Source organism: Fringilla coelebs (assembly GCF_963513975.1).
Source record: "Fringilla coelebs genome assembly, chromosome: 22".
In the NCBI taxonomy this organism is placed as follows: domain Eukaryota; kingdom Metazoa; phylum Chordata; class Aves; order Passeriformes; family Fringillidae; genus Fringilla; species Fringilla coelebs.
The window spans coordinates 8,702,885-8,718,132 of NC_140048.1; the positions used below are offsets into that span (position 1 = coordinate 8,702,885).

The following is a 15,248-nucleotide window of genomic DNA, read 5'->3' on the forward strand; positions in this document are numbered from 1 at the left end:
GCAATTGCATCAGTGAGCAGGAAAAATAAAATTTTAACCCCCTAAAGCCCAGGGATGGATTTGGGCACCCTTGAAGGGTGGAAATCAGGTGTAGATCAGGCCCTGAGATGCAGCAAGAAAAACCCCTGAGCAGCAGGAGCAGCTGTGTGGGAGGATTTGGGACTGGATTTTGGGATCTTTTTGCTTTCCACTTCCAGCTTATCTCAGAGTTCCTCGCTAAGAACTTCCTTGGGATATAAAAGTACCTGGAAAATGATGGATAAATGTCATTTTCTTTGCTTCCTGGAGCTCCTTCCCAGCCAAATAAATCCCTGGGATCTCTGCCCTTGCATTCAAACCCTTTGGAACCTTTTCCCTCAAGCCCAAATAAAAAGCTCCAATTTTTTCCCCCCCCCCTAAAAAACATCTCCCTCCTCCACAGAGCCCAAATTTATCCACGGGCTGGGATAAAAATAGGCAGTGAATTATAGATGAATAAATTATAGAATATATGAATAAAAAAATGAATAAATGGTAGAATTACATTAAATTACAGCCAGGAAATCTGCTGCCTCGATGGCAGATTTCACAAGGGCTGCTCCTGCTTCCCTGGAAAGAAAAGGATTCCCAGGAAATCCAGCTCTTCCCTCTTTTCCAGCTGCTGTTTGTGCCCAGCTATCAGCAGCACGAGGGAAACCGAGTGGAAAAATCGAATCTGGCAGCAGATGCATGAAGGCACACGAGCCCCAAACCGAAAATAGCTGAAAGAGGAGAGGGAAAAAAACCTGAAAAGAGCCTTTTGAACGATTCCTTTCCTCTCCAAAAGCTTTGCCCCCGGGCACAGCCACGCTGCTGTTGGTGTGTGGGAGGCAGAGCAGAGTGGGAGAGCTGCTGCTTCTTGCTTTTCTCTTTCTTTGGTTTGTTATTCCACGGAAAAACTGCTTTTTTGTTGTTGTTTTCTGGCTGTGTTTCCCGTGTTTTCCAAGGGCTGCTGGTGGCCAGAGCTCGGGGCGCTGAGCTCCAGCCTGGGTTTCATTTTCCAGGGGCTTGGAGGGAGTTTAGGGATGCTGGAGCAAAAAAAAGGGACAACCCAGCACATTTTTTCAGGAGATTATTCCCAGGATGAAGACACCCAGAGCCTCAGACACAAATCCTGATGGTTCCTGCAGGAATTTTGAGGATTGAGGGTGTCCTGTCCTTTTCCTGACAGCAGGACCAGTTCCTGTCCCTCCACATCCCATCCCTGCACCTCAGGGCTGGGATTTTTCCAACTTTGGGTGCAATATTTCATGAACCAGCTTTTAAATCCTGATGCCACAAACCTGAGAAGCTCCCTGAACAAATTTAGGATTCCAAACCTTGGTGCCTGATGGTTCCTGCAGGAATTTTGCTGTTCCCTTTGGATTGTCCTGTCCTTTTCCCTCCAAATCCCATCCCTGCACCTCAGGGCTGGGATTTTTCCAACTTTGGGTGCAATATTTCATGAACCAACCTTTTAAATCCTGATCCCACAAACCTGAGAAGCTCCCTGAACAAATTTAGGATTCCAAACCTTGGTGCCTGATGGCTCCTGCAGGAATTTTGCTGTTCCCTTTGGATTGTCCTGTCCTTTTCCTGACAGCAGGACCAGTTCATGTCCCTCCACATCCCATCCCTGCAGCTCAGGGCTGGGATTTTTCCAACTTTGGGTGCAATATTTCATGAACCAGCCTTTTAAATCCTGATCCCACAAACCTGAGAAGCTCCCTGGCTAAAATTAGGATTTCAAACCTTGGTGCCTGATGGTTCCTGTCCCTCCACATCCCATCCCTGCACCTCAGGGCTGGGATTTTCATACCTCCTGTGCAATATTTAATGAACCAACTCTTTAAATCCTAATCCCACAAACCTAAGCAGCTCCCTGGCTAAAATTAGGGTTCCAAACCTTGGTGCTGTGAGGTGTGCCAGCATCCCCAGGTGTGTGGTTACAGCAGTCAGCCTCTGAGTGCTCTGCCAGGGAACACCCTCAGCTCCCTGCCCTGCCAGAAACCATTCCAGGAGCACATTCCTGAGTCTGGGAATGCCTCCTGATGTCATGTTTGCCTGGGAGAGGAGCCCTGGTGACCTTTGCTGGCAGCTCCTCGCTGTCACATCTGCCTGCCGACGCGGAAAAGGAGCAGATCCCAAAATCCTGGCCTGGATTTGTCCCTGTCCAAGCACAGCCCCACGTGTGTGCAGGAGCTTTTTGGTGTGCAGAGGCTCGAGGGCTGCTCTGTGTGGTTCCTGAGGTCAAAATTCAGCACTTCAGAGAGCCTGGAAATGGGGTTTGGTGGTGCTGGAACGAGGGATTTGGGGCTGGATGGAGCAATGGTTATCCCTGTGTCAATTAGCACTGCTGTTAATTAATGCCACTAAATGAGTTTGCTGGGGGTGTCTCCCCAGCCCTGGAATCGTCTCCATCCCTTTTCCCAGCCCTGGAATCTTCTGGATCATCCCCATCCCTTTTCCTAGCCCTAGAATCTTCTGGATCATCTCCATCTCTTTTCCCAGCCTTGGAATCTTCTGGATCATCTCCATCTCTTTTCCCAGCCCTGGAATCTTTTGGATCATCTCCATCTCTTTTCCCAGCCCTGGAATCTTCTGGATCATCTCCATCCCTTTTCCCAGCCCTGGAATTCATTCCTGAGGGATTCAGCCCCGGCATCCCAGCGGGAATAACGAGTCCCTCAGCCCCTCTGCTCCTCACTCCCCCCTCCCCAGCCTCCTACCCCGTCATCACCGGCCCCCAATTAACGATTCCTTGCTGCTAATTAACGATTCCCCCTCGCTGTTCCGTTGCAGGGCAACCATCGATGAGGTGGAAACGGATGTGGTGGAGATCGAGGCCAAGCTCGACAAGGTGAGGGCAGGTCGGGGTCTGAGGGGGGCTGGTGAATCCCCTGCTCGGGAATGGGGTCCCTCGGGGTGTCCCCCAAAATCTGAGCCCGTTTCCAGGTGTTAAATTGATGTTTAGCACCCCAGGCTTGTCCCCAGACCTGAGGCCTGGCAGGTGTGGTGGAGATGGAGGCCAAGCTCGACAAGGTGAGGGCAGATTGTGTCTGAGGGGGACTGGGCCCTATTTCTGATCCCTGCTCAGGATTGGGGTCCCTCCAGGTGTCCCCCAAAATCTGAGCCCGTTTCCAAGTATTAAATTCATGTTTAGCACCCCAGGCTTGTCCCCAGACCTGGGGCCTCTCAGGTGTGGTGGAGATGGAGGCCAAGCTCGACAAGGTGATGGCAGGTCATGGTCTGAGGGGGACTGGTGAATCCCCTGTTCAGGATTGGGGTCCCTCCAGGTGTCCCCCAAAATCTGAGCCTGTTTCCAGGTGTTAAATTCATATTTAGCACCCCAGACCTGAGGCCTGGCAGGTGTGGTGGAAATCGAGGCCAAGCTCGACAAGGTGAGGGCAGATCGGGGTCTGAGGGGGGCTGCTGGAGCCCCTGCTCAGGATTGGGGTCCCTCCAGGTGTCCCCCAAAATCTGAGCCCGTTTCCAAGTATTAAATTCATGTTTAGCACCCCAGGCTTGTCCCCAGACCTGAGGCCTGGCAGGTGTGGTGGAAATCGAGGCCAAGCTCAACAAGGTGAGGGCAGATTGTGTCTGAGGGACACTGGGCCCTATTTCTGGTCCCTCTCAGGATTGGGGTGCCTCCATGTGTCCCCCAAAATCCGAGCCCATTTCCAGCTCCTAAATTCATGTTTAGGCTTGTCCCCAAGGCTCCTCTGAGCTAGGACTGGAGCTCCAGGCAGGCTGTCCCTTCCTGGGCTGGAATAGTCCTGCTGTCCTTTCCTGGGTGGGATTTCACCCCTGTCCCTTCCTGGGCTGGAATATTCCCCCTGTCCTTTCCTGGGTGGGATTTCACCCCTGTCCCTTCCTGGGCTGGAATATTCCCCCTATCCTAACCTGGGCTGGGATATTTCTCCCTGTCCAGGCTGGGATTTTATCCCTGTCCTTTCCTGGGTTGGATTTTATCCCTGTCCCAGGCTGGGATTTTATCCCTGTCATTTCCTGGGTTGGATTTCCCCCTGTCCTGTCCCAGGCTGGGATTTTCCCCCTGTCCCAGGCTGGGATTTTATCCCTGTCCTTTCCTGGGTTGGATTTTATCCCTGTCCTGTCGCAGGCTGGGATTTTATCCCTGTTGTTTCCTGGGTTGGATTTTATCCCTGTCCTGTCCCAGGCTGGGATTTTATCCCTGTCCTTTCCTGGGTTGGATTTTCCCCCTGTCCTGTCCCAGGCTGGAATTTCCCCCCTGTCCCACCCGGACAGTTCCCAGCGCAGCAGGGATGGGAAGGGCGCCTGTCCCAAAGCTCTGGGCTGGCTGTGGGTCCTTACCCAGTGCTGATCTCGTGTGTCCCCCTGTCCCTGTCCGTGTGTCCCCCAGCTGGTGAAGCTGTGCAGTGGCATGCTGGAGGCTGGCAAGGTTTACATCACCACCAACAAACACTTTGTCAGCGGCGTCAGGGACCTGTCCCAGCAGTGCAGGAAGGACCAGATGATCTCGGTGAGCCCGGGGGGCTGGGGGGGCTCAAATTCCTGATATGGGGGGCTGGGGGTGCTCAAATTCCTGATATGGGGGGCTGGGGGTGCTCAGGGGGCTGGGGGATGCTCAAATTCCTGATATGGGGGGGCTGGGGGTGCTCAGGGGGCTGGGGGATGCTCAAATTCCTGATATGGGGGGGCTGGGGGTGCTCAGGGGGCTGGGGATGCTCAAATTCCTGATATGGGGGGCTGGGGATGCTCAAACTCCTGATATGGGGGTCTGGGGGTGCTCAGGGGGCTGGGGATGCTCAAATTCCTGATCTGGGGGGCTGGGGTGGCTCAGGGGGCTGGGGGGGCTCAAACTCCTGATATGGGGGGCTGGGGGTGCTCAGGGGGGCTGGGGGGGCTCAAATTCCTGATATGGGGGGGCTGGGGGTGCTCAGGGGGCTGGGGGGGCTCAAATTCCTGCTCAGGGGGGCTGGGAAATGCTATGGGGGGCTGGGGGATGCTCAAGGGGGCTGGGGATGGTCAAATTCCTGCTCAGGGAGGCTGGGGGGGCTCAAATTCCTGATATGGGGGGCTGGAGATGCTCAAACTCCTGATATGGGGGTCTGGGGGTGCTCAGGGGGGCTGGGGATGCTCAAATTCCTGATATGGGGGGCTGGGGGATGCTCAGGGGGCTGAGGGTGCTCAAATTCCTGTTCAGGGGGGCTGGGAAATGCTATGGGGGGCTGGGAGATGCTCAAGGGGGCTGGGGATGGTCAAATTCCTGCTCAGGGAGGCTGGGGGGGCTCAAACTCCTGATATGGGGGGCTGGAGATGCTCAAACTCCTGATATGGGGGTCTGGGGGTGCTCAGGGGGGCTGGGGATGCTCAAACTCCTGATATGGGGGGCTGGGGGTGCTCAGGGGGGCTGGGGATGCTCAAACTCCTGATATGGGGGGCTGGGGGATGCTCAGGGGGCTGAGGGTTCTCAAATTCCTGATATGGGGGGCTGGGGATGCTCAAATTCCTGCTCAGGGGGGCTGGGGGTGCTCAAATTCCTGATCTGGGGGGCTGGGGGTGCTCAGGGGGTTGGGGATGGTCAAATTCCTGATATGGGGGCTGGGGGATGCTCAGGGGGCTGGGGGGGCTCAAATTCCTGATGTGGGGGGCTGGAGATGCTCAAACTCCTGATCTGGGGGCTGGGGGATGCTCAGGTCCCTGCTGCTGGGAGTGGATCACAAATCCAAGCCCCTCATGCTGCCTAAGCAGCCACTGAAAATGAGATTTGTGTTTGGAGGGATGCAGAGAGTGTCTGACAACAACACCAGGCTGGGAACTCAGAGATCCATTTAAAATGAGATTTGGAGGGAGGTCAGTGAGATCCATTTAAATGAGATTTGCTGGGAGGTCAGGGTGATCCATTTAAATGAGATTTGGAGGGAGGTCAGTGAGATCCATTTAAAATGAGATTTGGAGGGAGGTCAGTGAGATCCATTTAAATGGGATTTACTGGGAGGTCAGGGTGAGATCCATTTCAATGAGATTTGGAGGGAGGTCAGTGAGATCCATTTAAAATGAGATTGGGTGAAAGGTCAGGGTGAGATCCATTTAAATGAGATTTGATGGGAGGTCAGTGAGATCCATTCCAGTGAGATTTGGAGGGAGGTCAGTGAGATCCACTTAAAATGAGATTTGCTGGGAGGTCAGTGAGATCCATTTAAATGAGATTGGGTGAAAGGTCAGGGTGAGATTCATTTAAAATGAGATTTGGAGGGAGGTCAGGGTGAGATCCATTTAAAGTGAGATTTGGAGGGAGCTCAGTGAGATCCATTTAAATGAGATTGGGTGAAAGGTCAGGGTGAGATCCATTTAAATGAGATTTGGAGGGAGCTCAGTGAGATCCCTTTCAGTGAGGTTTGGAGGGAGCTGAGGCTGATGCACTCCAGCTGAGCTCTGGAGGGTGGATGCAGGCTCAGCAGGCAGAGCTGGGGCTGTGCAATGTAGGTCAGTGAGCAGCAGGGATTTGGGAGGTGACAGGAGCTGCTCACGTGCAGCTCAGCTCTGCCCTGGCAAGGAAAGGCTCCAAGGGCTCCAAACCTCCCTGGCCAACAGCAGGGGCTCCTCAGAGCCTTCCTGAGCTCCCCCTCAGCCCTGGCCAGGAGGGGCAGCTGCTTCTCTGCACTGCCAGGTCCCTTCACCTTATTGGTATTTTATTTTATTATTTTATTTTATTTTATTTTATTTTATTTTATTTTATTTTATTTTATTTTATTTTATTTTATTTTATTTTTATTATTCTTGTATTTTTATTTTATTTTTATTGTATTTTATTTCATTTTTATGGTATTGGATTTTGTTATATTGTATTTTATTGTATTTTATTTAATTTCATTTTTATTATATTTTATTTCATTTTTATGGTATTGTATTTTGGTATATTTTATTGTATTGTATTTTATGGGATTATTTGATGGGATTTTGTCCCTGTCATTTCCTGGGTTGGGATTTTCCCCTGCCTATGTATTTTATTTTATTTTATTTTATTTTATTTTATTTTATTTTATTTTATTTTATTTTATTTTATTTTATTTTATTTTTATTGTGTGTTATTTAATTTGTATTGTATTGTATTTTGTTACATTTTATTGTATTGTATTTTATGGGATTATTTGATGGGATCTTGTCCCTGTCATTTCCTGGGCTGGGATTTTATTCCTTTCCTGGGGTGGGATTTTCCCCTGTCCCTGTATTGTATTTTATTTTATTTTTATTACTGTATTTATTTTTTATTTCTTTTTTTCAGGAGTGCCTGGATAAATTTGGGGACAGCCTGCAGGAAATGATCAATTACCACATGGTAAGGAGCTGCTTCCTCCTGTCCCCCTGGGTGCTGGTGGCATTGCTGGTGTCCCCTGGGTTTGCCACAAAGACAGGTCCTGCAAGGGTGACAAAAAAAGGAGGAGAATTCACCACAATCTTGCACTCCAGAATTTTCTTTTCTTGCTTTTGGGCAGCAGAGGGAGAACACAGAGCCCTGAGCAGGATTTGGGCTGGTAAAAAACCTTTTGGGGACAGATTTTCCCCCCCTTTTTCAAAGTAATTGATTTTTTTCCCCTCTTCTCTCTTGCAGATCCTGTTTGACCAGGCCCAGAGGTCGGTCCGGCAGCAGCTGCACAATTTTGTCAAAGAGTGAGTTGGTGTTTGTCCTTCCCCTTGGATTTCCATCCTGAGCTCCACGTTCCACCTGTCCTGGAGCAGAACCAGAACCTCCCTGCAGGGCTGATCCTGCAGGATAAACCCATCCCAAAGTTCAGATCCTGCAGGAAAAACCAATCCCAAAATCTGCAGAGCTGAGCCTCCAGGAAAAACCAATCCCAAAATCTGCAGGGCTGATCCTGCAGGAAAAACCCATCCCAAAATCTGCAGGACTGATTCTGCAGGATAAACCCATCCCAAAGTTCAGATCCTGCAGGAAAAACCAATCCCAAAATCTGCAGGGCTGATCCTCCAGGACAAACCCATCCCAAAGCTCAGATCCTGCAGGGTTGATCCTCCAGGATAAACCCATCCCAAAGTTCAGATCCTGCAGGGCTGATCCTGCAGGAAAAACCCATCCCAAAATCCATCTGCAGGGTTGATCCTGCAGAACAGCACATCCCAAAATCTGCAGGGCTGATCCTGCAGGATAAACTCATCCCACAGTTCAGATCCTGCAGGGTTGATTCTCCAGGATAAACCCATCCCAAACTCCATCTGCAGGGCTGATCCTCCAGGACAAACCCATCCCAAAGCTCAGATCCTGCAGGGCTGATCCTGCAGGATGAACATCTCGAAATTTCAATCCTGCAGGCCAAACCCATCCCAAAATCTGCAGGGCTGATCCTGCAGGATAAACCCATCCCAGAATTCAGATCCTGCAGTGTTGATTCTCCAGGATGAATATCCCAAAGTTCAGATCCCTGCAGGGCTGATCCTCCAGGACAAACTCATCCCAAAGTTCAGATCCTGCAGGGTTGATTCTCCAGGATAAACCCATCCTGAGGCTGGAATGGACCTTCTAGCCCTGATTTATTCCCATTTCTCTCTGATTTCTGCCCATTTCTCCTTCCCTGGCCCCCAGTGACGTGAGGAAGTTCAAGGAGACCAAGAAGCAGTTTGAGTTTGACAGAGTGCGGGAGGACATGGAGATCTCACTGGTGAAGAACCAGCCAAAATTATCAAATACAACCAAAAATAACCATAAAATAGACCCCAAAATAATCATAAAAATATAAAATAAAAATCTTTCCCAGCTCTCTAAAGACTTGACTAAGGCTAGAATGGGTACGCTGGGCTGAGCTGGGATCCTGCTGCTGGCACCTGAGGCTTGGTGTGGCCACAGCCTCACTTGTCCCAATTCCACAGTTTATTTTCACCTTCTAGCCCTGATTTATTCCAATTTCTCTCTGATTTCTCCCCATTTCTCCTTCCCTGCCCCCCAGTGACGTGAGGAAGTTCAAGGAGACCAAGAAGCAGTTTGACGAGGCGCGGTAGGACATGGAGATCTCGCTGGTGAAGAACCAGCCAAAATTATCAAATACAACCAAAAATAACCATACAATAACTATAAAATAAACCCCAAAATAAACCCCAAAATAACAATAAAATAGACCCCAAAATAACCATAAAAACATAAAATAAAATAAAAATCTTTCCCAGCTCTCTGAAGACTTGACTGAGGCTGGAACGGATGCGCTGGGCTGAGCTGGGATCCTGCTGGTGCCTGAGGCTTGGTGTGGCCACAGCCTCAGTGTCCTGTTTCCACATTTTATTCTCACTTTCTAGCCCTGATTTATTCCAATTTCTCTCTGATTTCTCCCCATTTCTCTCTGATTTCTCCCCATTTCTCCTTCCCTGACCCCCAGTGATGTGAGGAAGTTCAAGGAGACCAAGAAGCAGTTTGACAGGGTGCGGGAGGACTCGCTGGTGAAGAACCAGCCAAAATTATCAAATACAACCAAAAATAACCCTACAATAACCATAAAATAAACCCAAAAAGAACCATAAAATAGACCCCAAAATAACCATAAAAATATAAAATAAAATAAAAATCTTTCCCAGCTCTCTAAAGACTTGACTGAGGCTGGAACGGACGCGCTGGGCTGAGCTGGGCTCCTGCTGGCAGCTGAGGCTTGGTGTGGCCACAGCCTCAGTGTCCTGTTTCCACATTTTATTCTGACCTTCTAGCCCTGATTTATTCCAATTTCTCCCCATTTGTGCCCTCAGTGACGTGAGGAAGTTCAAGGAGACCAAGAAGCAGTTTGACAAGGTGCGGGAGGACATGGAGATCTCGCTGGTGAAGAACGCGCAGGCGCCGCGGCACAAACCGCACGAGGTGGAGGAGGCCACGGGCACGCTGAGCATCACCAGGAAATGCTTCAGGCACCTGGCCCTGGACTACGTGCTGCAGGTGGGGCCCTGGTGCTCTCTGAACCCTCAGGGATCACATTTGCTGTGTTTCAGGTTTGGGGTGTGGGGCTGGGCTCACATTATGGGATGGTGAGCTCTGTGCACAGAGCAGGGAGACAAAACAATTCCTGCTCCAGCTGGGCACCAAGGACAAATGACCCAAATCTCAGCCCAGGAGCACAAACCCCGTGGGCTGGAGAGAGAAAAACAAGGGTGGGACTGCAGGGGCTGAAGCTGGAACGGGACAATTCACTCCAAGATGCAAATGGAGCAGAACTGACAATTTTGTGAGCAATCATCCATTTTTGGGGACCATTTTGGTTCATCCTGGGCTCATTTTGGGACCATTTTGGTTCATCCTGGGTCCATTTTGGGACCATTTTGGTTCATCCTGGGTTCATTTTGGGACCATTCTGGTTCATCCTGGGTTCATTTTGGGACCATTTTGGTTCATCCTGGGTCCATTTTGGGGCCATTTGGGTTCATCCTGGGTTCATTTTGGGACCATTCTGGTTCACCTTGGGTGCAGCCCTGGCTGGGCCCTTGTGCTGCCCAAGGTGGATCCATTGAGGAGAAACTTTTCACAGATCATTTCAATAGATAATATAAAATATATAAATATTTAAATAAATTATATCAAAATTATATAGAAATGATATATTTTTAATCTATTGTTTTATATTAGATATTATATATTTTTCTAGAGATTTTATTTAAGTATATAAATAAGAATGTATTATACATCTATATATAAAATATGTTTTAATAGATTGATTTTATATTATATATTTATACATATAAGTATACTTATATGTATAAGTGTATAAATAATATATCTATAGACACTATATTTATATATCAATATATTATTATATATTCTATATATAATATAATTTATATTATATTATATTATATTACCTATTATATTATATTATATTATATTAGTATATTTTTTATATTACACATATAAATATATTTAAGTAAATTATATATGTTATCATCCTCTCAATAAATTATTTGATCTCAGTAAGAGAAAAGAATAAAAGCTTCCCCAGCAGGGATTTTAGCCAGGTGAGAAATGTGCATTTATTGCACCTTCCACCCCACCTGGAGCTCACCAAGCCCCAGCTCACAGGCACTTTGCACTGGAATTATCCTGGAATCATTTGGGATTGATTTCCCTGTGTATTTAGAGATTCCCAGGCTGGGTTTGCTGCTGGTGCTGAGAGGAATATTTTGATTTTTCTCCCCCCAGATCAACGTGCTGCAGGCCAAGAAGAAATTCGAGATCCTGGACGCGGTAAGAGCTGCAGGAGAGGAGCCCTGGCTGCTCCTCAGGGGCAAAATCCAATTTTGGGGGATTTTCAGGGTGCTGCTTTCCCTTCCTTGTGCCCACAGCGACGTGCAAGGAAGGAGAAAAGGAGTAAATTGCTTAAATTGCTTTGGGAAAGTAAAAAAGAAAGAGTTCAAACTCATTTTTTTGTGGGGAAAAAAGGATGAGGGTTTTTCACCCTGGCCCTGATCCAGCTGTTGTTTCTCTCCCCAGCCGTTGTCCAAAAAAAGTCTCAAACCAAATCTTCCATTCCATTCTAAACTTTAACTTACAAACCCAAAATTCCAAAACCTCCCTGCATTTCCAACTCCAGCTGTTGATTCTCTCCCCAGCTGTTGTCCAAATAATAAGTCTGGAATCGAATCTTCCATTTCATTCTAAACTTAATCTCACAACCCCAAAATTCTAAGATTTCCAGTCCCAATTCCTGCTCTTGTTTCTCTCCCCAGCTGTTGTCCAAAAAAGGGTCTCTAAATCTTTTATTTCATTCAAAACTTCATCTTACAACCCCAGAATTGTGGGATCCCCAGTCCCAATTCCAGCTGTTGCTTCTCTCCCCAGATGTTGTCCAAATAATAAGTCTGGAATCGAATCTTCCATTTCATTCTAAACTTCAGCTTATAGACCCAAAATTCTAAAACTCTCAAATCCCAACCCAGATGTCTTTCCTTTCATTCTAAACTTAATCTCACAACCCCAGAATTGTGGGATCCCCAGTCCCAATTCCAGCTGTTGTTTCTCTCCCCAGATGTTGTCCTTCATGCACGCCCAGTTCACCTTCTTCCAGCAGGGTTACAGCCTCCTGCACGAGCTCGACCCCTACATGAAGAAACTGGCCACCGAGGTGAGGGGGGGTCTGGGCCCTCCTGACCCCCAGAAGGGGTTGGGGCTCCCCCAGAAGGGTTTGGGGCTCCCCCTTTTCCTGCAGGGAACCCTGGAGGGGCGGGGGCCCACCCTCACCTGGTGTTCTGCCTCCTTCGTGCCTCTTTTTTGCCTCCTTTCCCTCTTTCCTCCCTCCTTTTCCCCCTCTTTCCTCCCTCCTTTGTGCCTCCTTTTCCTCCCTCCTTTTCCCCTCTTTCTTGCCTCCTTTTTGCCCCTTTTTGCCTTTTTTTGGCCTTTTTCTTGCCTCCTTTTTCCCTCCTTCCCCCCCCTCCTTTTTCCCTCCTTTTTGCCCCTTTCCCCCTCCTTTCCCCCTCTTTTTCCCCTCCTTTTCACCTCTTTTTTCCCTCCTTTCCCCCTCCTTTTCCTCTCCTTTTCACCTCTTTCTTGCCCCCTTTTTGCCCCATTTTGGCTCTTTTTCACCTCTTTCTTGCCTCCTATTTTCCCTCCTTTTTCTCTTTTTTCCTCCTTTTTGCCTCATTTTGGCCCTTTCCCCCCTCCTTTTTGCTTCTTTTTTGCCTTTTTCTTGCCTCCTTTTTCTCTTCCTTTCCCCCTCCTTTCCCCTCCTTTTTGCTTCTTTTTTCCCTCTTTTCCCCTCCTTTTTGCCTCTTTTTTCCCCTCTTTTTTCCTCCTTTTTTCATCTTTTTTTCCTCCTTTCCCCCTCCTCTTTCCCTCACTCCTTTGCCCCCTTTTTTCCTCCTTTTTGCATCTTTTCACTTCCTTTTTCCCCTCCTTTTTCCCCTCCTTTTTCCCCTCCTTTTTCCCCTCCTTTTTCCCCCTTTTTGGAGCTTTGTGCTCCAGGATGTCTCAGTCCCCATCCCATCCTCTCCAGCTCCATCCTGATTTTCCCCTGTTGGTTTTTTCCAGCTGGACCAGCTGGTGATTGACTCAGCTGTGGAGAAGAGGGAGATGGAGCACAAGCACGCCCTGATTCAGCAGAGGGTGAGCCCCAAATTCCCAAATTCCTCATTTCCCTGGAAATTCTGGATTTTCCTGATTTTTCTGGATGTCTCTCATGGCTGTTGGGCAGCTCCAGCTGCTCAAATTCAGAATTTTCCTAATTTTTCTGATTTTTGTGGCTTTCCCTTGTGGCTGCCTCAAATTCAGGATTTTCCTGATTTTCCTGCCCTTTTTTTTTTTCAAATTTAAATTTAAATCCTACATTTAATTTTTAAGTCAAAATAAAAAAATTTTAAGCAGAATTTTAATAGAATCAATTCCTTTTTATTCTCACAACAGAATCTGAGGCATCTCAGATTTTCCACCCTTAGCAACGATTCCCACCCTGAAGGTTGGGAATAAATAATGAATTGTTATTAATAATAATTTTTTAATTAATTAATTAATTAATTTTTCTTTCCCTCCTCCTCCCTGCCTTGCTGCCTGGCCCTGCAGACCCTGCTGCAGGTGAGTTCCCACCTGGATCTCCACCCTGATCCCAGAAATCCTGCAGAGTCACAAATCCTGCCCAGAACTTTGGGATTTGGGCAGATTTCTCCCTTTTTCATATTTTATTAAAGTATCTCCACCCTGATCTCATGGATCCTGCCCAAAACTTTGGGATTTTGGCAGATTTCTCTCTTTTTATTTGCTTTATTAATCCCTCTCCACCCTGATCTCAGAAATCCTGCCCAAAACTTTGGGATTTTGGCAGATTTGTCCCCTTTTCATATTTTATTAAAGTATCTCCACCCTGATCCCAGGGATCCTGTCAGAATCCTGTCCCAAACTTTGGGATTTTGGCAGATTTGTCCCTTTTTGGTGTTTTATTAATCCCACTCCACCTTGATCCCAGGGATCCTGTCAAAGTCAGAAATCCTGCCCAAAACTTTGGGATTTTGGCAGATTTGTCCCTTCTGGATGTTTTATTAATCCCCCTCCACCCTGATCTCAGAAATCCTGCCTAAAACTTTGGGATTTTATCAGATTTGTCCCTTTTTCTTGTTTTATTAACCCTTCTCCACCCTAATCTCATGGGTCCTGGCAGAATCCTGCCCAAAACTTTGGGATTTTGGCAGATTTGTCCCTTTTTGCTGTTCTATTAACCCCTCTCCACCCTGATCTCAGAAATCCTGCCCAAAACTTTGGGATTTGGGCAGATTTGTCCCTTTTTGCTGTTCTATTAACCCCTCTTCACCCTGATCTCAGAAATCCTGCCTAAAACTTTGGGATTTGGGCAGATTTGTCCTTTCTGGGTGTTTTATCCCATGGCTCCTGTGATCCTGAGTCCCTTTCCTCTCTTTCCTCCCCCCAGGATTTCTCCTACGATGACTCCAAGGTGGAATTCAACGTGGATGCCCCCAACGGGGTGGTGATGGAGGGTTACCTCTTCAAGAGAGCCAGCAACGCCTTCAAAACCTGGAACAGGTGGGAAATGATTCCAATAATTCCTCCAATTAACCAAAATCATTCCAATTTCACCTGATCTTGGGGCTGAGGCTCTGCACGCTTCCCTGCCAGCAAGATCTCAGCAAGGCTATGGAGCTGAGGAGTTAAAAATGACTCATTAAAGTCATTAAAATCATTAAAATCATTAAAATCATTCAAATCATTCAAATCAGGTTGGTTTGGGAGGTGGTTTTGTAGTTTTAGTGTGTTTTTTACAGTGGAATCATGACCAGGATCCTCCAAAAAACTCTAATTCCAAACCTTTTTGGAAAGGGAATACCCCCATCTTATGGGATTAATTAATTTTTTAATTTTTTCCCATAAAAATAAAGGCAATTTCTGTGCATAAACAGTCTGTTGAAGCATTTAATTAATTAATTTTATTTATTTAATTGATTGATTCCAAAGCCCAATGAAAATTGGAATTTTTAATGGGGAGGGGCTGATGTCTGTCCGTGTGTCTGTCCCCCCTTCAGGAGGTGGTTTTCCATCCAGAACAGCCAGCTGGTCTACCAGAAGAAGCTAAAGGTCAGTGAGGGGGATGAAGCAAGTTGTTAATTAATGAATGAATTAATTAGCTCATTAACCAACTGCTTGGCTGGGGAGGAGCAGGGATTTGGATCAGAGGGACAGCAAGGCCACGAGCGAGCTCCAGGGTTGGAAAAGGGCAGCAAAGATTTATTAAATAATTCTTTATTAAGTAATTTTTTAGTAAATATTTATTCATTAAATATTTATT

General features: G+C 47.4%; 1 protein-coding gene across 1 annotated transcript in view; it reads left to right on the forward strand.

Moving 5' to 3' along the window:
* The window catches only part of ACAP3 (ArfGAP with coiled-coil, ankyrin repeat and PH domains 3), a gene marked incomplete at its 5' end in the record, with an annotated part of 47,153 nt that overhangs the window by 17,687 nt on the left and 14,218 nt on the right, over window positions 1–15,248 (forward strand). Inside the window, 11 exons of the mRNA XM_084220257.1 lie at window positions 2,800–2,857; window positions 4,379–4,498; window positions 7,265–7,318; window positions 7,592–7,650; window positions 9,727–9,910; window positions 11,165–11,209; window positions 11,991–12,086; window positions 12,989–13,063; window positions 13,517–13,528; window positions 14,376–14,488; window positions 14,986–15,037. Coding sequence (XP_084076383.1) covers window positions 2,800–2,857; window positions 4,379–4,498; window positions 7,265–7,318; window positions 7,592–7,650; window positions 9,727–9,910; window positions 11,165–11,209; window positions 11,991–12,086; window positions 12,989–13,063; window positions 13,517–13,528; window positions 14,376–14,488; window positions 14,986–15,037 — 868 coding nt within the window. The remainder of the gene's footprint in view (window positions 1–2,799; window positions 2,858–4,378; window positions 4,499–7,264; window positions 7,319–7,591; window positions 7,651–9,726; window positions 9,911–11,164; window positions 11,210–11,990; window positions 12,087–12,988; window positions 13,064–13,516; window positions 13,529–14,375; window positions 14,489–14,985; window positions 15,038–15,248) is intronic.